At 42.5% G+C, this 27,654-nt stretch overlaps 2 protein-coding genes across 3 annotated transcripts in view; one reads left to right on the top strand and one right to left on the bottom strand.

Annotated features, from left to right (window-relative positions):
• CHD7 (chromodomain helicase DNA binding protein 7) overlaps window positions 1–11,553 on the bottom strand; it is a 198,051-nt gene extending 186,498 nt beyond the window's left edge. For both annotated transcript variants that reach the window (XM_054590164.1, XM_054590166.1), the window contains exon 1: window positions 11,209–11,553. The gene's annotated coding sequence lies outside the window, so the exon portion shown is untranslated. The remainder of the gene's footprint in view (window positions 1–11,208) is intronic.
• On the top strand, window positions 3,492–3,956 carry LOC129084160 (60S ribosomal protein L6-like). Its single transcript, XM_054590167.1, has one exon. It carries the CDS (start codon window positions 3,492–3,494, stop codon window positions 3,954–3,956), a length of 465 nt encoding a protein of 154 aa, XP_054446142.1.
• Window positions 11,554–27,654: the final 16,101 nt, after the last annotated feature.

Here is a 27,654-nt window from a genome sequence, read left to right as displayed (position 1 = left end):
TTTTTACTTTGCGATTTTATTTTTTCCCCTAGAGTCACTGGTGACAAAAAAAAAAAAAGTATAAAATAAAATAAAAGTTGTCTATACTCCACCTCTTCAATTTTCATGCCAATGTGGATAGCAGTGGAATTCCAAGGAGGCTACCACAGAGTCTTACTCTTCCAGAAGGAGGAATTTCCTTACTTTCTAGTTGCAACTCATATCCAAGATCCCAACCCCAAGGCTACTCTCATTTTAGATCCCCTCTTTTCTCTTTCTGAAGCAATAAATAAAATTTCAAGGGAAAGGATTTAATCAAATGTTCTTTTAGAACACCCTGTACCACTTTGGTCTATACTTGAAAATTCTCATATTCCAGAGCTGACTGAATATGCCCCACCACTTTTCGTCTAGGACAGCATCTCCCATTTTTTGAGAAATGCAGCTTTGAGGAAAAGAAGGAATGACTGGTTCACTAGCAAGACAATTGTAATCCAGTTAGTAGATGACCATCTTTGTAGTTAGAAAAACAACTGCTCCTGCGAATCTGTCATTGTTAGTACCTGGGATTTCTGAATCACCTCTGCATAACTGAGAGGCTTGGGTAAATAACATCTAGTTACACACCTGGACACAGACATTCATTAATGCCTACTCCTGGAAAAAAAGTGAAAATCGTGTAGCCAATCACCACTGCAGGCCACTCTTTCTCTTCTAGTCATAATCTAAGATTAGGGAGACTTTTTAAATTAAAAACAAAATCAAAATATATGGTTTGACAAGTACAATGATTAAGAGTGAGCTACTGACTACTAAGCAAATATGCCCAATGCTATACGAAGTACTTCAGATAGAATTCCTCCTTAAATCTTCCACCATCTCTGGGTGGTTGATAATATTTCCATTTTTATGACTCATAGCTAATCTGTCTGATGTCACAGCTCAAATTCTCAGTCACCACAGGGGGCGGAAAAAAACCTCCACAAGAACAGTTGTTCTCATCTCCATGGGAGAAGGAGGAAATTAAAGGTGATGGCCATGGAACTTGGTCATCTTAGGTGCCAAACATCCCAAGACATTCGGCTCCACAAATACACTGGGCACAGAGGAAGTATGGACAGAAATAACCTGGGCTGACAGGACACAGCGATACAGGATTGCAGGGTGTTGCCCAGTAAGACAGCAATGATGTAGGCCTCAAAGCTGGTCTAGACAGCAAGGGGGCATAATGGTTACACACACAGATTCTGGAGAATGAATGATCTGGGTTCAAATTCCTCCTCTACTGATTGCTCCAGTTGTAGGATCCTGGGCAATCTGACCTCTCAGGCCAAGTATCCTCGTCTGTAAAATAGAGTTAATAATTCTACCTATTTCAGAGCTGTTCTGATGAGTAACTGAAACAATCCATGAAAACACTTAGTATAATGCCTATCTCACTGGAAATGCTCAATAGCTGTTACTTGTTAGGGTTATTACTGTTATTCTTAATGTTGTGGTGGTGTTTCTGCACAATTTTAGTTGACTGCCCCAACACACACCTAACAGAGAAAATAAACACTGTTTAATCAAGATTTTTAAATTCTCAAGGTGAGACTGCATGACTTTTATGACAAAATCAATACACTTACAATGAGCCAAAGCAAAATTTTAAGCACAAACAAGATCAGGTATACAAGAACATATAATTCTGTAATAGAGATTTATTTCTTTTTAATTCATCTTGAGAGCCCTGACCAGGTAACTCAGTTGATGAGAGCATCCTCACCAACTAAGGCATATTTTTTATCACACACCTGTGTTCAAACTGATTTTATTATTCACTTACTGCAATGGCAAGCGCTGCCTTGGAAACTAAAGGCATGCACACTACAAGGGAATTCTCACTGTTTGCCTGCTAAGTATCGTGTTAAAAATGATAGTTTTGAGGTATGTTAAAATAATATATACATTTAATAATTATGTTTTTTAATCCCCACCCAAGGACATGCTTATTTATTTTAGAGAGAGCAGAAAGGGGGAGGGAAAGAGAAACATTGGTAAGTTGCCTCTTGCACGTGCCCCAACTGGTGATAGAACCCACAACCCAGGTATGTGCCCTGACCAGGAATCGCACCCACAACCTTTTGGTGTACGGGATGAGGCTCAACCAACTAAGCCACGTGGCCATGCTTGATAATTATGTTTCACATATCAACAGGACAGATTCTACAATGTTATTTTTTTTCAGAAGGATAAAAAGAGAACAGATTCTATAATCAGTTAAAATAGTCCCAGCTTGCGAGAGAACTAGGGGAAAAATGAGTTACTGAGGTACTATCAATACGTACCCTTCATCAGACACAATGCAAATAAAATATGGTGTGGAAACCTCTGACTTTTAAGTAGAGGATACCAGGGAGAGTAAGTGACTTGTCAAAACTAACACATGTGTCTAATTCCCTGCCATTCCCTACACAAAGGCTCAGTGACAGTGGCCCTTTGCCCACCCCCATGTTGATGAAACGCATGGTAGAAAACCAATCGGCTGCCTCCGGGCCACTCCTGATGGGTCAGGGAAGAGCCCCAAATAAACATCCTCTTTATTCTTCCACTAAAACCCACATCACAGAAACCTGCATACAGCTTTTCACTTAGTATTTACACCTTTGAGAAGGCAATGATTTCTTTAACCATAACACACTATTGGTGGGATCAAACAGGAGAATATATTTTTTAAGATTTTTGAAAAGTTTAAAACTAGCAACTTGAAGAAACAGTAGTAAACTGCCACAGAATAGTTGAGACAAGTCCATCTGAAGCTAAGTCAGCACACAAAGCTTTTCTTCTATTCCACCATATGAGAATATTACTAGCCCTAAATGTATCCAAATAGCCCTCAAAACCACTTATGGTGAAAGTAAAACTTGCCTCTTTCCCATCTTGCAAGATGGTGGGTGAAAAAACTGAGAAGTCAGATACTAAGAAGAAACCTGAAGCCAAGGTTAAGAAGGGTAACCTCAAGGCCAAGAGGCCTAAGAAGGGGAAGCCCCAATGCAAGCAGAACCCTGTCCTAGTCAGAGGAATTGGCAGATATTCCTGGTCGGCTCTGTATTCCTAAAAGGCCTTGTTCAAGAGGAAGTACTCAGCAGCTAAATTCAGGGTTGAAAAGACAAAGGAGAGCTCTGGCCCTGTGGCTCAGTTGATTGGAGTGTCATCCCGTAAAACAAAAGGTAGAGGGTTCCATTCCCAGTCAGGGCACATACCTGGGTTGAGGGTTTGGTCCCAGGTTGGGGAACGTATGAGAGGCAACCAATCGATGTTTCTTTCTCACATCTAAGTTTCTCTCCCTTTCTCTCTCACTCCCTCCCCTCTCTCTAAAATCAGTAACAATGCCCTCTGGTGAGAATAAAAAATAAAATAAAATAGTTTCTTTTTTTAAAAAAAAGACAAAGGAGAAAGTTCTTGCTACTGTCACAAAACCAGCTGATGGTGACAAGAATGGTGTTACCCAAGTGTTTAAACTGCACAAAATGACTAGATATTATCCTACTGAAGATGTGCCTCAAAAGCTGTTGAGCCACAGCAAGAAACCCTTCCATTGGCACGTGAGAAAACTTCATGCCGGCATCAGTCTCGGGACCATTCAGACCATCCTCACTGGGCACCACGGAGGCAAGAGGGCGCTTTTCCTGAAGGAGCTGGGCAGAGCCCTGCTACTTGCGAGTGGACCTCTGTCCCTTAATCGAGTTCCTCTGCACAGAACACACCAGAAATTTGTCATCACCACCTCCACCCAAATTGGTATCAGTGGTGTGAAAATCCCCAAACATCTCACAGGTGCTTACTTCAAAAAGCAGAAGCTATGCAAGCCCAGACACCAGAAGGGTGAGATCTTCAACACAGAGAAAGAGAAATATGAGATTACAGAGCAGCACAAGGTTGATCAGAAAGCCATGGACTCGCAAATGCTGCCAAAAACCAAAGCTGTCCCTTAGCTGCAGGGCTACCTCTGCTCTGTTTGCTCTCACAAATGCGCTTTGTCCTCACAAACTGGTGTTCTAAATTTCTCGTGAAGAACCTAATTAAAACCCTGATCTGTTTCTTTTTTCTAAAAAAAAAAAAAAAAGGAGAGAAGGAAGAAGGGAGGGAGGGAGGGAGGGAGGAATGGATGGATGAAGCATGTCCCTACAACCAACGTAAGTCTGTAAATTAACCTGTAAAGACACACAATCTTGCCTACCCTGAACAAGACAGAGAGGGCCTTGGTGGACTTGGCCAATTCATGCTGGCCACCAGAAAAGCCAGTGAGGAACAATGTCAATAAAAATACCTTTGAAATATACCCCTAACCACAGACAAAGAGTCCCAGGAAGAATATCTACGTATACAAAGATCAAAGTCTGACCCATAACAAAAATAAATGGATGCTAGTGTTGCCTATAGAAACTGGCAAAAACTAAAATACAAACATTTCCCTCAACAAGTTGTTTCAGGATAAATGTTCAGGGTTTCCGTAATTTATTTCATAGAATATTAAAGTCAGCAACTTAAAAGGTTTTCTGTTCTGAGTTTATCAGTTAGCATCTCTCACTTACTACCAACCATGTTATAAAATCCCCTTTTTATAATCATTGAATAGAGTGACTTCTTAGCTATTTTATATATAAAACCAGCTTATAGATACACTAAAAGATCAGATAAATATTCTGGCCAGGATGCTTTTTTCTTTCTTTTTTTTTTTTTTTTTTTTTTTTGGACAATTATTTAAGTAATGTATTTATTTCTACCATACCTATGTGTGACTGAAACTAGGTCCTAAAATACAACTAACTCCTCCACTAAGAGCACAGTTGGACCCACTAGCTATCTGTTGGGAGGCCAAGGACCTTGTCCCAATACGTAACTAGCAACAGAAAGCTGCTTCCAGAATGTGGAGATACAAAAGAACAAAATGTAGCAAAGTCTGCTTGCCTAGGATTCTAATCTCAGTCTATGATAATTAAGCTCATACAAAGTGCTACATAGTAGGCAAGGAACAAGCAAAGTGCTACACATTAGGCAAGTAACAAAGGAAGTGTCACATGTTAGACAAGTAACAAAGGTTCCTTCCCCTCTCCCTTTCCATTGACCCCCAACGGTAATCCTTGATGGGCTCAACATGCACCAACATCTAGGGGAAGCTAGCAAATTATTTTGGAAAGTTTTGGAATGCTACTAGGCTGCATCAGTCATTTGCTACAAGAATTCGTGTACCTCCTCCTCAAATCTAGTCCTCAGGAGCTCCCTGTCTCAGTAAATAACATCACCAGCCAGGGAATACACTGGAAATCTACATTCCCTGACACCTTCCTCTCCCCCTGAGAACAAATCTATCCTCAAGTCCTATTCATCGAACCTCCTAAATATTTCTCAAATCTGTCGATTTTTCTCCATCCCCATGGTCATCAATCTAGTCCAAACCATTATTTCCCCATGCCATGGACCACAACAATAGCAGGCAGGATGCTGTTCCCCGTCTATTCTCCCTCCCCTGACCCACCCATCAATTCAGTCTTCAAGTCTGCTCATGTCCAGCACTGCTTAACCCTCATTGGTGATTCTGCTGCTTTTTTTAAAATCCAAAATTCCATATCCTGTAAGCCCTTCCCAAGCTAGTCTTTACGTGCCTCTTAAGTCTCATCTAGCTGCTCTCTGTTGACCTCAAACATACTGCATCTCTCCAGATTGGCTAGTGCTGCTCCTTCCTTCTACCATCATTTGAATAGCACTGCTAAAGCCATTCCCAAAGAGTAATACCCCACACAGAATCTACCTATGACGATGCAGTAGCTTCATTTATTTTATGTGTGGGCCTGTCGTATCTTCTCATGGCACCTCTGTATTCCCAACTCACACATACCTAGCACCTTTCAGGTAGCAGGTACCCAATAAATATTTGAATCAATCGATGAACAAGAAAACAGATGAAACAGGAAAAGTGATCACAATCCAGAGTCAGCTGCCACTAGAGCCAAGCCTGACACCTACAGCAGCAGTGTGCGGCTAAAATGGCCAATAAAAAAAGCTTCTCTGATTCCACATTGGCCTAAACAAACAAGCCCAAGGACCAATCAGCCTTTTACAACCAAGTTCTGCTTCTTCATTACAATTGTACATTATTTTTACTTTTTAAAAGATAGTCTTTAATTTTCAAAGTAAAAATAAAACACAACCCTCCAAAAATACTTCACTGAGAAAACTGTCATGTTTGCAGTCAACTAACATTAACTTAAAAGTACAGGAATCAAAAACAAATAAACAAAAAAGGTACAGGAATCTAGTTATGGTAATGAATACATGCTTGCAAAATGAAAACAGTAATCAAACCCTGGAATAATTATCTCTGAATTTTTCTAGATGGATAATCATAGTTTCCCCACCCACCCCACCCCCACCAAGAAAAAAAACTCTCTAAACTATTACACAGGAGAGGCAAATTATTATTGGTTTAAGAATACCTGTAAGAGCTATGTTAGCAGATAATGCTGGATTCTGAACCCAAAAGGTACTCTGAGTCAGAATATAAGACGAAGAGAGCTAGGCTCTTCCAGAGCCAGCTCAGTCATCCTACAAAGGCAAACCCACGCCTGCCCTGTGCCAGCACCGAGCTAGGCACCAGGAAGACACCTGTGACCAAGCAAGCTCTGCAATAACTGGGTGACCAGCCAGAGGCAATGCATTTAATTAATCTCTCTGGGCTTTAGTTTCTTACTCTGTAAAATGAGAAAGTTTGACTAGCTCTCTAAGGTCCTCATGCTCTAAATATCCAAAGATTCATTAATGATTGTAAAATAAATTTCTATTTGACAATATCATTATGATTTCCTATTCCTATTGGTAATTTTTACCATGCAGGTGTAATTTCATTTAAGATTTTTAATATATTGATACAAGTAAAATAAAAGAGCAGCAGTACTGTTTTTAATTACCTTTCCAGCTCTTAATAACCACCATAATCAGCTATGGACTGCCATAATTGCAACCTGACCTGAGTAACACCCAAATTAAAATAAATCGTCGCATCACCATATTTTTGTAGAAAAATTAAGTGATCATTTATTCCCAATTTATTTTTTATTTTAACATTATCCATCGTCTTTGAATAACAGCTTTTTGAGAACTAAGACAAAATAATGTTTTCTAATGAAAAAAAGAAATTTTTATCTCCCAAACTAATAAAGGTACAATGGCTTTAGAAACCTGGGAAGATACAATACTAAATTCTGAATTCCTAGTGGCATAAAAATAAGAGCTTGTAAAAAACAGATACACAAATGTGTCCATGTGAATGAAAAAGACAATTAAAGAGTTGCACAGAGCCAATATATGCCTGACATCACCTCAACATTACCCAAAATGCTCCTTCTCCATCTTTTTTAGTGAATTTAGCTATGTGACCCATATCTATGTTAGTACTTGTCTGTTTACATCGAGAAAGCATTTGAATACTGAAGTAAAACAATTTAGTACAAAGCTAAAGTTTTAAGGATCATTTTTTTTGGTAGTCACACTTTGCTTAGCCCTGACTAAGCATTTTTATTCTTGCAATGCCTTATTTATAGTAAATGTTTATAAGATGGCCACGGTGTCTGCTATCAAACCCTCAAGGCCATATATGGGTATGGATAATAAAGGATAAAAAAATACTACCTTCAAAGTTAATGTTAAAAGTAAAATGTATTTGGTTAACGATGGAACTCTCTTTCCTACTAGATGGTAAACTCTCTGAGGGGAAGCACAGCCTCTTCATTTCTCGTTTGCACACTCACAGTTTGCCAATGGTTGCTGAATCAAAAGTAACTAAAGGGTTATGACTGCATGGCAGACAGCCTTCCTTCAGCATAGGGAGTGAAACACTGTAAGCTTAGGTTTGCAATAATGACTCTAAATTAGACATGTAGACTGTTCTTAGGGGTTACACAGCATGTACATAAGAGCACTCAGACTGTATTCTCATAGAGGAAAATATTTTTCTCTTGACCTAATTGCTTAAAAACTATACTATATTACACTAACTGCATCCATCTGTATGAAGAAAAGTTGTAACATATCTTTGACACAGTACTTAAAAGTATTTCTCACATATTCATCTTAACCCAATAAAAGTAACACACATGAAAAAAAAGTTTTGGAATTGGTCCTATAAGTCAAACTGATTAAAAACTAGATCAAGTACAAATGAATCTATGAACTAAGATTCTAGAGACATTATTTCAAACTTGGCTTCTATATTTTCACCTTGAAAAAAAAGTGTTATTTTTTTCCTCAAAAGAAAATAACATTGGAATTTTAACCATCACCATTATCTATATATGACCTATGTCATTTCTCTACCCTGACTTCTATGTTAAGACACAGAAAAGGAAGTAATTTTTTTAATTAATTTGAAAATAAGTTCATTGATTAAACCAATATAACTGGAGTTTGGAATTGACATGCCAGTCGTTTATTATTATTATTCATTTCTTATCTAGAAACTCATTTCAATCTCCAGACCTATAATAGAATTAATCAAGTTTCAATTTACTGGCTTGCACACAGGAAGAAAAAAATAGAAAATATCAAAAGAATATAAATGATAAAGTCTATAGTGCTAGAAAACAATTCCTGCGTAGCGTGGCGAGGACATTCACCTGTTAAAGCCTCCCAAAGATCCACTACGTTTTTTTATCTGGTCACCAAAAAGGAGGGAATGCCATATTTCAACTCTTTGGCAAAATAAGAAAATTTAGTTCCTAAAACTTGCTGGAAGCCCCTTTTCATTTCCAAATTGTTTGCTTTTAGTAACTTTTTTTACAGTACAGATTTTTCTCAGGGAAAATAAACTTTTCCTGAGCAAATCTGGAAGACATAAAATGTCTCCTACTTATTATCACCTAGAAAGGCAAACCACGTGCCCCAAGCATCTAGCTTTCAGCCTCTTTATTATCATTGTCAATGAATGGGCCCCAGTCAAATGAAAGCTGCCATTTTAGGGTAAAGACTGTAGGGCTTCTGTTGTGCAACAGCAAGACAAAAACACTCTGCGACAGATGTACTCTGGGGGGCTGGGAGACGGATTCAACTTCATAAAATCACTGCTCAAGTTATTTCTGAAATAAGAATGACCCAGTACTTACGCATTACTACAATCTAAATGGAATTATAACTGGGAATAAATCAGGTTCCCATGCTAAGGTCAGTCCCCAAGATTTTTTTGTCATCGTTAGAATTGATCCGTGAGGAAATCCAGACAAGTTTTTATTTTTCTGTTTGATTATTACGTATGATGAGCACTCCCCCACCTATTATTAGGAGAGGATTGGGTGGAAAATGCATTCAACCTCTTTGAAAGATATTACCTACTACAAAGACGGCTTAAATTAACATGTTTTTAAAAATAAAAAGTAGGGCCTTCACATAATCCTTTAAAAATAAATTTAAATATTTCATACACCCCAGAAATCAAGCCCAAAAGATGAACATATTTCAAGATAACTTATTTAAACCGATTGTTAGATAATATGCAATGGGAGACTAAAAAGTATACTTAACAAGTGGAGAGCTAGATAGTGTATCTAATTCTAGCAATTCAAAAGGAAACTCTCCATGTGGGTTGCTACTTTTCTTTTGTCCATTGTCTGTTCAGAAGAGGGGGGAAAAAACTAGTTTAAAATCGAGGCGTGAACAATCTCTAAAAGTGACCTCCGGGAAAACCGTCCGACCCATAGCAGGAGCACTCCCTGCGCCGCCCGCTCTACGGGGGCGCTCACAAAGCGGGCGGCCGGCCGGGAGTTTGGGGTGCGCTCCCACAGCGCTGGGTTCCTCGAGGAAGAGCCATTCGGAGAAAAGGCGGCTCGGTAATGATGGCTGCTCGGGGCCGGCGGCTCCTTCCCCGGAGCCTCCCGAGCCCCCCCTTCCCGCCCGGGGTCCGCCGCCCTTCCCCCTCGACCCCCCGGCCGCGCTGGCCCCGAGCGGACGCGGAGCCCCGCACGGCAGCCCACGGGGTGCCCGCGCCCCCGCGCCCCCGGCGAGCTCAGTCCCCGGTGCGAACCAAACAAACAACGCGTCCCCCGTCGCCCTCCTTCCTCTCCCCGCTGACCGCTTGGCCTCCAGCCACCTCCGCCGTTCACACTCCGAACCGCGGATCTCTACGGGGGCAGAGCGCACCCGGGCCACCTCGGGGGCCACCTGGTGACCCCTCCCTGGGCGGGCTTGGGGGTGGGAGAGCCGAGTTGCCTTTCAGGGGTTAGACTCGCTATTATGCAGCCACCGCCGCCGCTGGCCCGGCCAGCTCGGCAAGGTGGGGTCCCCTCCTCGCCGCGCCTCCCCGCGCTCGCCCCGGCCCCGCTCCCTTTCTTCTCCTTCTCGCGTACTTGGGAGCCACCGGGGAGCCCCGGGAGCCCCCGGCCACGGGTCCGCAACTGCGCGCCCGCGGCCGGCTAGGGCTGGGTTCGGGACGACCCTAGCGCCGCGTGTTCACGCCGCCCCCGCCCCACGCGGCGCCCCGCGCACTTTCCCCGCCGCCGACCCACCTCGCCCGGTGGCCGTCCCCGCGCGGGCCGGCGCCGCCGCGCCAGGAGGGACGCACTTTGTTCGCGCCGGTGCGGCCGCCGCTCCCGGCGAGCGCGGCGTGGTCGGTCCGGAGCGGGGGGCGGGGGCGGGGGCGGGAGGCGGGGGTCGCCGCCGTCCCCGAGCCGCCGCCGCTCAGCCGCCCCGCGCCCGCGCGCCCATAGCCCACTCGCACTTGAGTTGGAGCCCAACTTTTTCTCCTTCCTTTTTCTTTCGAATGGAGCCGGCAACTCGTGCTCGGCGCCGGCGGGAGGAAACGCGCTCGCGCTCCCCCGCGCGCAGACACGCTCCCTCCTGTCCCCCGTAACCCCCCCCCCACGCCGGCAGCACAACAAAAAGCCATTTACATGCGAGGAAGTGACCCTCGGCCGGACCGCGCGCCCCCGCCGTCGCCGGCCCCGCGGACGCAGGCAAAAGTTGGGGCGCCGGGCGGCGCTCGGGGCGCGGGTTCGGGCCCCGCGGACGGCGACGCCAGCGACACAGCACGGGCGACGCTGCGCTCCTGCGCCGGCCCTGGCCCCCGCCCGCCCTCGCCCCTCGCCCCGCACACGCCCAACTCCTCGTACCCAACTCCTCGCGCGGCCCCAGCCCCGGCCCGGAGCGATTTCCTGCCGCCGCCGCCCCTCCCGCAGGCGCCCGGCGAACTCTCGCGCTCACCGGGTCGGTCGGTCGGGCTCCTCCGATGCCCTGTGCCGAGAAGAAAACAAAACGCAGAGCGGGCTCCGGAGTTGGCTGGGCGGCCGCGGCCGGGGGTCTGAATCCACGGGCGCGGAGTTGGCCGGGAGCGAACGGGGCTCTGGCGAGTTTCAGGGTCTCCGGGTCCCCGGGCCGCCTTCTCAGTGGCGCTCCTTTGTGTAATTTCACTCGATTCAAGTTTAATCCGATAGTTCCCGAGCACGAGCGCGTCCGCACTACCACGGCTCAACCCCCGCGCCGCCGCCGCCACCGCCGCTGCCGCTGCCGCCGCTGCCACCGCCGCCGCCGCCGCCACCGCGGCCCCAGCACGCCAGCGCCTGCGCGCACCCGGCACGCCGCGCGCGCCCGCCGCCGGCTCCCTCCGTGCCGGGCCCGCGCCCGCGCCCGCGCCCGCGCCCGCGCGCCGCCACCTGACGTCAGGCGCGCCTGGCATAATTTATGCAAGAATTCGGCCGGGGTGGCGGAGGCCGAGGGAGAGGCCGAGAGAAAGGGGGCGGTGCGGGACTGCGGGGCCGCGGGCGGCGGAGGGCGGGCCGGGCGCCACTTCCCGTCCGCGGGCGGGCGTCGGTTCTGCGGACGACTCTTCCCGCCGGCCGGTGCGCGGCTACCGCGCAGCCTGGCTGGCAGGGTTCCTTCGAGCGCTCGACTGCCGTTCGTCAGCGCCCCAGGCGCAGGCTGGAGAGGGTGCCACGTTTCCCCGCGCGGCACCTTCCCTGAGTCAGGGTGCGCCGCCCCGGGGCAGGAAGCGGCGGCTCGGAGCCAGCAGCAGTCCTCCGGCCACAGCGAGGGGTTTCCAAGGCTACGCGGACGGCAGCGGCTCGAGGGGTTTGGATGTCTCTTCTGTAATTATCCTTCAACTTGAAATTATTTTCCCACATGAAATTATTTAGAATGGACACATTCCATTTCAAATACATTTATCCTGCCTCGCCACATTGCTTTTCCTGCCTCCTCGTTGACAGAACAGCGGATCCACTACTAAATCAAAAAGTTTAACTAGATGGAGTAGATTTTGTTGAATTTGTTGCCATGCCAAAGGAGACAGAGAGACAGCGCAATGGTTATGAGACAAAGAAATAGGTTGTGTGCCCATTATTAAACGTGTCAGAACTAGAATGTTTTAATCATTCTTTGGCAAAATGGCACTTTTATATGATCTTCTAAGCGTTAAATAACCAACCCTCTTATTCGATTTCTCTTCCCGGTGCAAAATAAATATTAAAACTGGATAAATTTTTCTTTAACTAATTTTCCTTTTAGGAGATAGATCTACAAACATTTATCAAGGACCCTCTCCATGCAAAATACCGAGCAATCATAATTCTTTTAAGCTGTCAACGATTGTACACTTTAAGATGATTTTATTAGATTAAAGATGACATTTAGTTTTTAAATCAAGAAAGGAACTTATATAAACCAAAGATTGTTTTATAGTAGATATAAAGTAAAGCAACTTTGTATTATTGGACTCCAGAATAAACAGGAAAATTACAAAACTATGCAAAATATATTTTCTCTTCATTCACCACCTGTCGTGCTAAGACTTTAGCAATCACAATATTTGTATTTAGACAAAAGAGTGATCAAAACTACTTTGTTATATAACTACTACAACTATTCAATAACTAAGTTTTAGTATCCTAAACTTAATTAGTAAAATATTTATTTTCATTACATTAGTATTAATTTTCTAAATATTTGTTACATTTATACTGTAATTTATTGAAATGCACTAGTCTGGGCTTTCATCATACAGGTAGGGGCAAAAGTAGGTTTACAGTTGTAATACAAATAAATAACACAACAATTAATAAAGAATAAAAAATAAACACTGTGTTTTGGGGCACTTACAACTTTAAAACTACTTTTGCCCACCCCCTGTATATTATTTGAGTGGTGTTTTTTACAAGGTAAATGATTCATTGAAAGGATTTACAGATAAAAAAACAGAAAAGATTGACACCACAGAAAATTCTGACATTAAAAAATTGGAAAACACTATGATCAATTTCTACCTTTCTTATAGTTTCATATCATAAACCAAAAATCAAAATTTGAGGTTAGATTTACATTTCCATTAAGTTTATATGGGGAATGCTTTGGTGAGAGAGAGAGAGAGAATGAGAGAGAGGCATGGGGTAGGTTAAAGAAAGGACACAATGTCTACGAAGAAATCACTAGTACCTGACTATATCACAGAATATAAAAGTGACATAAAAGGGATTTCTTTTTCACAGTATACCCCAGCTCCTTGTCAGATGTGCATATATTTCAAGTCAGTTTACAAGCTAAAAAAAAAAAAAAAAAAAAAAAAAAGACATCTACATATAGTGAAAGTATATTAGTTAACCTTTAATCAACAAATAGTATTAAGTGACTATGTGCTCTTGTATATTTAACTAGAAAGTTGGGACACTTTTCTTTGAAATATAGGGGACAGAGCAAAATAGTACACCCAAAGCTCAAAGTGAAAACAAACAGCCCTGAAGCCCTCTCTGTTTCTTGTTCTCTCCTCATTGCCACTGTAAGATGAAGTCTCTAAGCTTTTAAGAGTTGTGCTGGTGCAAAGCTTGGGGGGCATTGAAAAGCAGAAAGCCTCAGGGGCACAATCCTAGGCAGCCCTGGCCTGCTTAAATCCTAACTCCCATCCCCCACCCCACCCCCCACTACCTTTAGCCTCCAATGTTTCCTCTCCATTTGCTTCACTATTGAAGTTTTCCCAAAGAGAATAATTTGAATTCACAAGCTTTCCTTTTAAGTATGCAAATACCTTAGGGAGAGATAAGGGACTCTGGGTCATTCACAGACGAATGTAAGTTAGTTCAATGGGTTGTTTCCCTCCCAACACTGGCTGAGACTAACAGATTTAAAGATCTATTCATTAGTTCAACACTGAGTGCCACAGAGGTTCCAGGCATTGTTCTAGGTGCTAGAGATACGGTACTGAACAAAACAGACCAAAATGCCTGCCCTATTGGAATTTACAGTCTAATGGGCTGGTAGTTTTGATTTAGTAGTAACAGAAAATGGTGATTTGGGGGTCTGAGTTTGTGGTAGCAAGAGGGCAGTGAAAGGTTCTAGGGACCCAGGCAGTACTGGGACATTAGAGAACGGAGCGGTGCACCCAGAGAACCACTGAGAAAAATACTGAAGACAACTCGACCCGTTACAAAAAGGTTTCCAAGACCACATGACATGAATAAGAAGTATCTTCCAAGAACTCAAAATAATAGTAACTGACCTACAGTTTAGCTACATTACTCTTTAGACAAATAAATATTTATTCTTGTTTGGGAACATAGCCGTATGTGTCAACAACTAATACTTCATGGAGGGTACATTCAAAACAACTGAAAATTACCCCAACTTTAGAACACTTCTCTATCTGTTCTTCCAAATGTTGTAAACTTTAAAATACTACATAAATTACACTAATTCCAGTGTGAAGAATAAATTTTGATTCATTTTTGGAACTTATATTTTAAACTGTTCAGAACCCATTTGCTAGTCATAGAAAATCACTCTCTTTAGAGCCATATGCCCTTTTTGTCACTAAAAACTTTCTTACTGTACTTCATCATTTACCAAATTTGCATCCAAATAACTTTGGTGAGCTCCAAACAATACATTGCCTTTAAATGATGAAGATTTTTTTGCCATTGAAAACATACAGAAAAATAAAGGTATAGATATTTAGAGGTCTATATTTACTGCCTAAAGCTAAAGAAAGTACAAAATAAAAAAGTCCAAAAAGCATTTCTAGCATCACTGGAATAACAGCATAACTTCCCTCTTTCATAAGGGAAAGAATCCAGTTGGATATGTAAGCTGTTATTCCATGTTCCATTCATCATCAAACCATTTGCTATGAGCTTTTGCTGGCCAATGTCAAGATCCATAAAGTCAAGATACCAAGTGAAAAAAAAGCCAATAGGACTACAATTTAGGCCACTATCAGCTCCCAAAGATAGCATGTTTAGCTAAGTTTTAGCAAATATTTTATTGAATGTCTACTAAGTGTCAGATTCTCTATGAGCACTAGAAAACATGGTTATCTCCCATCCTCAAGAAGCTCATGGTTTGTGGCAGCATAAAGAAAGGAATGATTCTTGCTGCCTGGGACAGCACAGAAGGCTTCTCAGAAGGGAGGCTTAAGCGGGGTCTTTAGTAGGCACAGGAGTTCATTGGAACCAGGAGAGTGAAAGGCACTCCCAGCAGACAACAAAGAGGTCTGGAGGGTTCAAAGCCTGGTGAACATAGGCTACTGCGGTGATTTCATACGGACTGGAACATGGCCAGTGAGCCAATCTTCCTCCCCAGTCTTCTCTGTTCCCCTCAAGGATGAGTTGCCTGTCCTTCCTTCGTTTCCCCAAAGGTGCCCATCTCCATCAGTCCTGGTTTACATTGAAGTATAATCAATTCCTGCTGTATCTTCTCTTTGGGTTGGGAGTTACTTGGAGGCAGTAGCTGTGTCTTGTCTGTTGTTAACCCCTGTGAGCACAGAGCCTTCCATATAGAAAGTTCTCAGTAGATACTTACTCTACAAATGGTGGGGCGGGGGGGCAGTAGGTTAGACTGGAGAGGTAGATAGGGCCCGTGAGAGCGCTAGGCTTCACCCCAAAGCTTTCAGAGAGCCATTGAAGAGCTCAGCAGGAGAGCGACAAGGTAGACCAGTCCTTAGAAAGATCTCCATAGGAAGGTAAAGGATGAGGGAAACCAGACCTGAAACAGGGAGAAGACTGAGGAGGACCTCATTAGACAAGAAAAGGGAAGCTATAAAAGCAATTACCAACTTCTTTGTAGTGTTCAGACTCAAGATGTTACTAAATGATTGTCACACAGGCTGTCATGCCATGTCAGGTCAGGCAGACCTGAAAATCCACTCTGCCCTGTGGTGGAGGAAGGCAGTGCTCTGCCTGGGGAGCATGAAGGCAGTGGTTCAAACATGCCACCCCCGCACCACACCAACCCAGGGAGAGCCATTTTGCGTGTTTCCCTCGAGTTACTCTCTCCCCAATACTCTGTGACTTACCACCAGACTTATCCTAAGTAATATTGGGCAATACCTAAAGTTTCTCATTGTCTCCATTTCTAGACTAATAAATGGAAATTTATAGTGCTGGTTTAGCCAATTATAATAAACTTTTACAAAACACTTAAAATGGGAAAATATAGTGTCTTATTCATTCATAGTTATCGAGCACTTTCTGTGCAACGCACACAGTCCTGGGAGCTTCAAAACAAAAATAAAGCAATCCCATGCCCTGGAGGAGCTCTCTGAATCTATTGGGGTGACAGACATTTAAGTCTGTCATTGAAATTAAAATGTGTACCATAGTACACATAGTAATATTGGGTACAGTCATAGCTCAGAAGTAGGAACGACTAATTTTGCTTCTGTCCAAATAGACAGGGGAGGCTTCACAGAGGATGTGACATTTAAACAGAGTCTTCAAGGACTCTGCAGATGGCAGGGGTGGGGAGGTACACCAGGCAGGAAAACTGTCCAGAACATCCATAGGGCAGATGGCTAGTGTTGGCATTGCAAGGAGTTTGGCTCAGAGCACAGCATACACAGGGAAAGAGCAGGAAATGAGAATGAAAACATAAAAGTAGGGCCAGATTTTGAGGGTGTTAGAGTAAATCTACTCTTGTTCCATAGGCAATGAGGAGTCATGAAAGGACTATCAGCAGGAAAATGATCAGGAGAAATATGTTGGCTGGCTGTGTGGACCAAAACTCCAAGCAGGGAGGCAGTGACCATTGCTGATGGTCAAGTAGGACACGACAAGTCCCTTGACAAGGGCAACATTTGAGGTGCTGGAAATAAAGGAATAAATGCAAGCGATATTTAGGTGACATATTAAGATTTGGTGAATGATTGTTGGCAAAAGAATGAAAGTGAAGGGCAAAGATTCACTTCTACACTTCCTCCTTGAGTGACTGTTAACTAGTTGCATCATTAACCAAGACAAAGACTACAGAGCAGGAGCAGTTTGTGGAAGAACACAGAACTTTGGTGTGGGAATTTGAGATGATCTGTGGAGTATTCAAGTGGGATGCCCATTAAGAGATGAGAGCTTAGTACATCGATCTGATCTAGAAATATAGGTGTAAGAATTATGAGGTATAAATGGTACTTTAATTCATCAACAGATGATGTTGCTTGGAAAAATATGCAACATGAGACAAAAGCAGGCTGACAATGGGAATCTTTAAAATACCATGTTACCTGTTATTTATTACTGTATTTCAAACCAGCCCAAAACTTAAGGGGCTTAAAACAAAACTTTATTTATCTAGTAGGTTGACTGGGTCTTGGGCTTAGATGAAAAATCTGGAATAATTCTCTATCTCTCCCTCCCTCCCTCCCGCTCTCCCTCCCTTCCCCTTCCCTTCCCTTCCTTTCCTACCTCCCTCCCTCTCTCTTCCTCTCCCTCTCCCTCTCTTTCTCTCTCCCTTTTGTTCAACTTGATCTTTCATCTTAGTCATCCAAATAACATGGCAATCTCCGAGGAGTATTCCAAGTAGGCAAGCCCCCAAACACAAGCACTTGTCAAGCCTCTGCCAGCTTCATGTTTGCTGATGCTCTGGCCAAAGCAAGTCACATGGTCAAGCCCAGAATCAATGTGAGCAGGAAACTGCATGATTGCCTAGAGGAATGAATCATTAGGGAACATTACTGATCCATATAAAACACATGCTAAGACATAGAAAAAAATAATAAAGGGACAAATCAAAAGAGAACCCATTGAAGAAAACTCACAAAGATCAATTTGAAAGGAAAAATAAGATATTAAGGGAAAAGAGTTTTGCCCTGATCAGTGTGGCTCAGTTGGTTGGGCATCATCTTCAATGTGAAAAGTCGCAGGTTCAATTCCCTGGTTTGCAGGTTTGGTCCCTGTTCAGGGCACAAGGAAGAGGCAACGGTTGATGTTTCTCTCTTACATCTATGTTTCTCTCCCTCTGTCTCCCTCCCTGTCCCTTTCTCTAAATATAAATAAATGAAATCTTTAAAAAAAAAAAAAGGAAAAGAGTTACTAGAAAGGAAGGAGCAACCATGTCAAACGTCACAGAACATGTAGGGAAGGAATGAAAAATGTTCATTGAATTTGGTCTTGTTAACCTTTTCAGTTTCAACTGTTGAGGGTAAAGGCTAGATGGGAGTTAGGGAAGTGTAGACACTTGGTGCAGACTTAAGATTCTTTAATTAGAGATTTGGTTATGAAATGAAGAGAGATGAGTAATCTATATTTTTTTTTAATTCTCACCCAAGGATATGTTTATTGATTTTAGAGAGAGAGGAAAGAGGGGGAGAGAGAAACATTGATGTGATATATGCACACAAGTGGATGTGGATAAGTCATCCTAATCGATCAACTAGCTAGCTCATGCCCTTCAGTTTCCCAGATGATGATAGAATGGGCTTGTTGCACAGAGGTAAGTTAAACAAACTGGGCTTTTTAAGGCCTTCTCTAACCTGGACTTCATATGATTTACCCTAATAGCTCTCATATGAGCCACTATTTCTGGATTCAACCTAATGGTTTAATTATGTTCTATAAAGGGTTCTTTGGGAACTCTTTATAAGAAAGATTTTATTTTAAAAAGGAGTGTGAGGAATATAGGCATGGATTTTTTTTTTTTCATTTTATAGGAGAAAAATGTCAGAGAATAAGAAGGAGCAGCCACTTGGGGTTTAGAATCATACAAACAGTGTTAGAATCCCAGCTTCCACTTGGTAGCAGTGTAAATTTAGATTACTTACTTAACATCTCTGAACTCAGTTTGCAAATGTGAAATGAGATGATAATGTATACTTCATAAAGGAAGCATGAAAATTAAATGAGGTAACTCATGTACATGGTTGATGCTTGATAAATAACAGTTTAAGGGCTATTACTGGAGGTTGGGAGGTTCAAGGTGACAAAGGTACTATGCGCAGAGTCCATGATGAATCCAAATGTGTCTTGATTGTTAACCACCTTGCTACAGTAGTCATGCCTTAAAACCCAGAGGTGCCTCTTGCTCCATAGCATTCAAATTTTCTATAATCATTAGCAGGAAACACCACATAGTCATCAGCTTGTTTCAGTTTACTATTTCTGTAAGTCTGCAAATACTTGAAACTCTGCCATCATGTTTTAATCTTCTTTTTGAGCTTTCATTGGCGATTAGCTAAATAAAAGCTTTTACGCTTCCTTCTTCAAGAAAGAAAGAAAGAGAGAGAGAGAAAGAAACATCAATGTGAGGAACATCAATCAGCCACTTCCCACATGTGCCCCTATTGAACCTGCAACCTTTTGGTACAAAGGATGATGCTTCAACCAACTGAACTACCCACCCAAGGCAAGAGAGATGAGTAGTATCTAGAAAAGAAGTCACATTAAAAAGAGGGTAGCAGGGGTTTTTTTTGAGGGGGGCAGGGTTGTTTGTTTTTATAAGTGTTAGTCATAAGCATTATTTTAGAGTAAGAGAAGAAGCCGGGAGAGTGCGAGAGTAACTCCCCAGCAGAGTCAGGTTTGTGGGGAAGGAGATGTGAACAAGCTCAGGACTGATGGAAGAAATAACATCTCTTTTTCCTAAACCAAAGAAAGGCTGGTGAAAATAGCAGGAAGTTTATATGTTGGGCTAGAGAGAGATGGCAGAAAGTTAAGCGAATTCATTTATAAGAGCTTCTGTTTTTCATATTAATTGAGGGGTTAATCATCTACTGAGATTGAGATATTAATGGATGATTGAGAGACTTGAGGAAAGTGTTCAAGTTTTGCGATAGTTCCCGTGGGGAAGAACTAAGCTGCAAAAAGAAAAGGCTCTCATTGAGCCTCTTTGAGTCCTGGGATGCCACGAGTGCCGAGCTGATATTGTGGTGGCACCAAGCTGTTATACAACTTTCTTAGGTGATGTTCACCCCTAGGGAAAAGGAGTAACAATGGTGAATTGCTGGATTCACCCAGGGGAGTCCTTGTCTTCTGTGGAGACCCACACGTATCATTGGCCGCATAGCCAGAGCAGGGTCCCAAGGGACCAGGCAAGCTCAGCTTGTATTGTTACCTGGAGCCATGAAGTAGCCAGTCATGGGTCCTCTGTTTACATGAAAGATATGAGTTGTATGTGACTATAATGTGGTATATAGAGATTTCTGGCCATATCAAATCTCTTTCTTTGGAAATAAATACATATGTTAACAAAAACAAAGGAATAGCTAAGCATGTCTCCTCTTCCTTTTATTCCATTCAGTTCCTTCCTTGGTGGCTGGTGGGCTCATTCGGTTGGATTCCAGTGTTAACCGGGCCACGGCCTTGGGTGCTGTTTTGTGTTCTGGTGACCGCAGTGGTGTCGGTGTCATGCAGTGGGGCATAATATTATCTTTGCAAGTTCTCGGACAATTCTAGGCTAAAGTATGTCAAATCAGAGTTGTACTTTGATATGTAAAAGGAGAACAGGCCCTAATTTAAGGTTGCCTAATTTCATAACTCATGTATCAGGCCTCATAATACTCCTACATTTGCCTGGTGTAGATATTTGCCAATAACTATTGCTACCACATGGTACTCCAGGTCCTCTTCCTACTAGATCAAAAGGTTCACAGTAGATAGAATATTAGATTTGGTTCCTGCAGATCATAGACACACAGCCCACTTTTATACATGAGGTATCTGAGGTTTTAGAGATTGCACTGCTGGGAATGACAGAGATGGGATTCAAACACTAAGTCTTCTCAACCCTGTGCCTTGCTTGTCCCTAAACAGAAATCTAATAACTGCCTAAAGGCTACTAACCTTCCTCCTGACCTAGTGTGAAGTCAACTCCTTTGTTTACCTTTCTCTGCATTAAAGGGGAAAAAGTCACTTTAGAAAGACAAGTCTGTGCCTGGATTTTCACAAGACCTTGCATGAGGCTGAAGCTCTGGATAAGATTGACTTGAGAATTATGCAACCAGTTATGACTAATCCCTTTCTCCTGGTTGGAAAACTGGTGACTCCATCTAACTGATCCAGCATATTGGAATATGCAGGCACAGGGACCCACAGATTCAGTACGGCACTCAGATTTGTGAGAGGTTGGTTCCAGCACCTAGTACAGTGCCTGACACATAACAAACGCTCAAGAAATAAGCATTGCATTTAATATGCCCAGATGACTGAATACAGAAAGGCAAAAATAATTTTTAAAAAATATTCTTTGTACTTGAATCTGAAAGTAGAACCATTCCTAATTTTGCCCCCTTTTTAAATGACTTTTTTAGAGAGAGAGAGAGGAAGGCAGAGAAGGAGAAAGAGACATCAATGCGTTATTTCATTTGTTTATGCATTCACTGATTGCTTCTTGTATGTGCCCTGACCAGGGATTGAACTCGCAACCTTGGGTTGAACCCACAACCTTCGTGTATCAGGATGACACTCTAGCCAACTGAGCTACCTGGCCAGGACCCTAATTTTATCCTAATTTGTGTTTTAACATAGTTCTCTTCCACCCAAGTAATATATTTATACTTTCTGATACATTTACAGTGTGTTTATAATATGATCAAGCTGCTATACTGGGACTTTTCATTTAGAAAGCCAGCAAGAATTCATATTAACCCATCACCTAAGCTCCTCTCTGGAGCTTCTCCAGCAGGTAATGCCGCCGCTAACTTCAGTTCACAGGGCAGAGCTTCATGGGCTCACAGAGGCAAAAGCTGACAAAACGCAGAGCCGTGCCCCACTGCCCTCGTCCCGGTGCCCACCCTCACACGGCTGCTGTGGGGGCCCTTGCTCTCAGTCACTCCTGACTCACCTGGGTCCAAAGTCGTCAGAGTATGATTTCACATTTTGACCTGCAGTCTATTCATTCCTTGCCCCTCTCAGGAAAAGAAGATGTAACACCACCAGACCTGATAGCACATGCGAGCTCAGGATAGCAGAGATCGGATCAAGGCAGCGCACCGAGAATGCCTGGGGGTGGGGAAACCACATCACACTGTAGAGTGTGCTGTCCTTGCCTCCTGCCTTTGTAAATGATAAAATGCCTTTTATGTGATTTTATATCTCACACAAAATATACCATTTTAACCGTTTCTAAGTGTACAAGGCTATGACATTAAGCGCATTCACAGTGCTGTGCAACCTCACCTCTATCCAGCTCCAGAATTTTTTCATCATCCCAAACAGAAACTCTTTATCAATTTAATAAACGCTTCCCATTCTCTCCTGTACCGGGCCCTGGTAACCTCTCTTCTACTTTCTGTCTCTATTGGTCTATTCTAGGTAACTAAGTGGAATTATACAATATTTGTTCTTTTGTTATCTGGTTTACTTCACTTAGCACAACATTCACCCATGTTGTAGCGTGTCAGAATTTCCTTCATTTTTAAGACTGACTAATATTCCACTATATACATATACACCTCATGTTCCATTATATATTGATATAATATTCTATTACATATATCTACCTTATATTCCATTGTATATAATATTCATATATATATATTCACCTTTTGATGGAAAATTGGACTGTTTCCACCTCATAGCTATTGTAAATAATACTGCTATGAATATGGGGGTAGCATAGTCCATTTATTTATTTATTTATTTCCTTTTTTTTTTTTTTTTTTTTTTTTTAAATGAGAGAGACATAGAGAAACACAAATGTTTCTCACATCGATCAGTTGCCTCCTGCATGTGTCCCAACCAGGAATGGAGCCTGCAATCCAGGCATGTGCCCTGAAACAGAATCAAACCCACACCATTTTGGTGCACCCCACCAGGACTGTAGCATACTCCTTTAAAGAACAGGACCCATACAACAAAGGCCCTGGAACTTTGTAACTCCTTCTTCCCTAGGACCGGTTCTTGCCAGCTCCCCTTGTCCCTTTGACTACCCCACGGTGAAGGCTCAGCCCCCACGAGCAGAACTGAGGCTGGCTTCCTCATGCGCCGCTGTGCTCTCTCCTGGGGGTGGTTCTCCTGGTCCTGCAGAGTCCCTGCTCTTGTCTCAGCACATGGGATCCCAGCCCCCTCCGCCCTTGTCTTCGGAAGGTGAAGCTTGGTATGCCTCAAGGTCTAGCCTTTCTAAAATACGCTGTAGATAATTCCACAGGAATATTATAACAAGGGAAGTTTCTGTGAAAGACAGACATGCTTGATTGGATGAGGCTAGGAGACTTTCTGAAGTTACTCCTAAAATATTTTATACAATAGAATTATTTACTTCTTGACTGTTTACTGATAACATTGACAAGCAGTAATCACTAAGCTTTTCCTATGCAGAAGATGCTATACTCTAGAATTGTGGAAGACTATACAAAATGTAGACATATCCTCTCCATTGCTTTCAGTAAGAGTACATTTAATCAGACAGATAGAGACCATGATGGCATAACTAATTAAGTAAAGCATGGTTTATGATAGAAGCTACACAGAACAAGATAGATATTTATGTACTAATTGCTATGATCATCAAGCTGTACAGTTATGTGCAAAAAAAGTGTAAATGCGGATGAATGTATATGGCATGTTCAGAGTTGTGGGGAAAAAAAGATGGAAGGATTTATAAGCGCATGTATACATATATAGGAATTTATGTGTGTGTGTACTTATATATGAGTATTCACATGTGTCTGTGAATGCATAGGCATGTCTGGAATGCTACACAAAGAACTAGCAGTAGCGGTTGCCTCTGAGACAATTAGGGATGAAAGAATACATGTTACCTGGGCAAAGTTTCTTGTACATTTAAATTTTTTACTATGTATACATATTATTTTTAATTTTAAAAAAATGTACATAAAACCAACAATAAATGACAGTGTGTGAGAAGCGGTCTAACTAGCAGTGCACAAACAATATGAAAGGCCTTCAGAGGAAGGAAGGCTTGCTCTAGGCTGGGGCAGTCAGTGCTGTTCATGGACGGGGAGGAGCCTTCAAACTGGAATACACAGGCTGGGTAAGCTCTGGGGAGGGAGCCAGTGGGAAGGTAGGGTGGGACAGCATTCCAATGAGAACGCACAGAATTAGCAAACGGGGAGTCATCTGAGGTAAATCAAGGGATGGTGCCTGGGTGGGAGAATGTAGTCGTATTTTATTTACTTCATGTACACACTGGCTCATTCCAAAATGCGTAATGTGAGATGAATAACAACACAAAATTATTAAAGTAAAAATAGAAATGGAAATCAGAATCTAGGGGCAAATATAAAGTTGCTAATGAAAAGGATTAACCAGTTAACCATGCTTTGAAATTACATCTCAGCCTCCTGATGGCCAGAGTGGAAGGAACTCTATAAATACGTAGTTTTTCCTATGGAATGAAGCACGGCATGCCAGCTCTTGGAGGACGAGTTTTTTTCTGTCAGAATTGTTAGGGAAGTACCCCCCAGGAGCAGGTCAGCCATGGCCCTGGGGGGATCAGTGTAAGCCAGGGTAATGTCCAAGGGCATCTTGGGTGGACGGCATCTAGGATGCAGTTATTCGCTGGTCTACCTTGAAAAGTTCTTGGAAGAGTAGACAAATATCACGTCTCCTAGAGAAATTTTCCTAGATGTCCCTCTCTTGGCTGAAAGTTCTTTGCATTGTTGGGCATTTGCATGTTTGGCTTTTAATGACAGCCAGAGAACAGGTGACATGAGGGCAAAGCTGAGGTGGCTGTAACTGATCAAAAGCTAGTCACATGTTTTAGGACCAGACAAACAGGTAGTAGTGTAAATATCCTATTAGGAAAGTTGAGAAAGCTAGCAAGTAGTGTTTGCCAGGGTGACAGGCAACTTCCCTTCCCCTAGGTGTTCCCTGAGACAGAACCAGGATGACTCTCAGAGAGAAGCTTTGCTTACTCCAGTGCTGGCTGAGATGATTGTTCATTTGGATCTCCAGTGTTCAACATTGCTCTAAACATTTTCAAGTTTCTTTTTTTCCACGCCTATGGAAAAATATCTATTCCTCAGTAAGGTGAACTGTGTTGGGTAGGCAGGACATGTAGGCGGGGATCAGATTGTGTTGGAGAACTCTCAGTAGTTTAGACTTTATTCCATAAGTAAGGGTAGTCCTTGATGGTTTGTGAGTAGGAAGTATATATTAAGGAGCACATGATGCATATGTGGTTAATCCAGTGGCAGTTTATCGAGTGAAGCTGAAGGAAAAAAGGCCCGATGGGGGAGGATATTGTAAAACATTTAAAGCCTGGCAGGGTGTCCAAACTTTTGGCATCTCTGGACCACACTGGAAGAGGAGTTGCCACGGGCCACACATTAAATACACAAACACTAATGAAAACTGATGAATAACAACAAAAAAAAAGGATTTAAGTAGATTTATGATTCTGTGTTGGGCCACATTCACAGCCATCCTGGGCCCCACGCGGCCCACAGGCCGGAGGCTGGACACTTCTGCCAGGGTAATGGGTGTGGGAACCACGTGGAGAGGATGCTGGTATTCTACGGAGAAATAACTGGCAGGTTTTTGTGACTGAATATGGGAGCTGAGGGAAAATATCCATGGCCCAAGCAACTTAAAAGGACAATAGAAATTGCAGAAACAGAGAAGATGTCAAGAGGGGAAGCGTGGTAGAGAGGAAATAAATTTTTTTTAGACATGTTGACTGAGAGATGATGACAGGATATCTAAGTGGAATGATCCAGTAGTTAGCTGAAGATAAAGGAATGAAGCTGAACATAGACTTAGAAGCCACCTAAATAAATGAGATTCCTGATGGAAGTATGTCATTTAACTTATGAAATCTTCTTGCAAAAAAAACAAAAACAAAAACAAAAACAAAAACTTGAATCATTAGATCTGACTGCAGTTCACTGGAAACTTGCGTGGGTGGAGGGAGAGACGTGTCAAAAAAACACATGGGATGTGATCAGCAAAATCTAGAATGTGGGATATTGCACAGGGCAAGTCAGCTGGCATTTTCTACAAATAAATTGCAAGGAGTAAAAGAAAGAGAGGAAAAGGGCATCTAAATCTATTTAAAAAAAAATTAAAGAGCCACATCAACCAAGCGTGACTTGTGGACCTTTTTTGGATCCGGATTTGAACAAACCAACTCTTTAAGAAATTTATAAGACAATGGAGGAAATTTGATCTAACTGGGCACTTGGTGATATAAAGGGATTCTTTTCTACTCTTAGACATAGTAATGTTTTGTGGTTAAGGCTTTTGTAAAGAGAGTCCTTATAGTTTTTAGAATACATACTGCAGTATTTACAGATGCACTGATACGATTTCTGAGATTTGCTTCAGAAGAATCCCCTGGAGAAAGAGCTTCGGGAACGGCGCAGTGCAGATGAAACTGGAGAGGCCATCACTGGGTGGTCTGGGGGCCGGGGTGCTGGCACCTGGGGGCGGGGCATCACACAGTTCTTTCCATCAGTGCATATGTTAAAAGTGTTCCATAATAAATAGGAAATAAATAAGTAAACAAATATGTTCACCCCGTGGAAGTCAAATACTTGCTTGTGAAAGTAAATGTCTGTAGACAATCCTAGGAAAGTCTCATTTAAGGTGAAATCAAGACAAGAGAAACAGTAGCTAGAGTAAAAGTAATACACTGTATTGCTTTTGGAATTCAAGCATTGAATTCCATTCAATGCTTTGAATGCATTGAAAAAGCGTTGCTTTGGAATTCAAGAAATGTAGCTGGCTAATTCTTTGTCATCTTGAGCACATCATTTACCTTTGTAAGCCTACGAGCCTTGGTTTCCTTATCTGTAAAGTGGGGATAATCATTTCATCAGCCTCATAGAGTTAATACAAAGGTTTGGTGAAATGATACATATAAAGCACCTTATATTCTGCAAGACACAAAAAATATATGCTCACTAAACATTAGCGATTTATATTGTTGTGTTATTACTAATTAGATTCTTCATAAAATATAAGAGAAGAACCATAATATACAGTATGACAGAGGCAAGAGAAAATTTTGATGAATTTGATGAGAGGACAATGACAGTGATGTCATTTATAATCAAGGAGTAATTTAGAGGTCATGATGACATTGACACGTTAGTTTCAAAAAGATGTGGTGGGTACACCACGACAACAAGCAATTGAGCAGTGGTGAAGCAGTGGATACTGTGTATTCCTCATATGGTGATGAGAGAAAGGAAAGGGATAGCGCAGCAAAGACAAGGGTGTTCTTTCTCAAATTAAGGGAGCTCTTGCAACTTGCAGGAAGAGAGGAAGGAGCCTACTGGGTAGGAGCAGTGAGGGATGCTGAGCCAGGAGCAGAGCGTCCTCAGCTGAGGGAGACAGATGGAAAGCTGGCCCCGAGGCGAGGTTAGAGATTCAGGGAAGCTAGTTTACAGTGAGAACAAAAACAAGACAAAGCCACAGGAAGAATCAGGGTTTCTGAGGACACTAGGAGGGATTGTAAAGGAGGAAAAATAATGGAAAGTAAAAAGATAGAACTAGGATGGAA

The sequence above is a fragment of the Pteronotus mesoamericanus genome, unplaced genomic scaffold (assembly GCF_021234165.1).
Source record: "Pteronotus mesoamericanus isolate MK-2021 breed Mesoamerican mustached bat unplaced genomic scaffold, CSHL_Meso_final scaffold_174, whole genome shotgun sequence".
Taxonomy (NCBI): domain Eukaryota; kingdom Metazoa; phylum Chordata; class Mammalia; order Chiroptera; family Mormoopidae; genus Pteronotus; species Pteronotus mesoamericanus.
The sequence above is the reverse complement of the archived record's forward strand: the minus strand, read 5'-3'. Positions and strand labels throughout refer to the sequence as shown.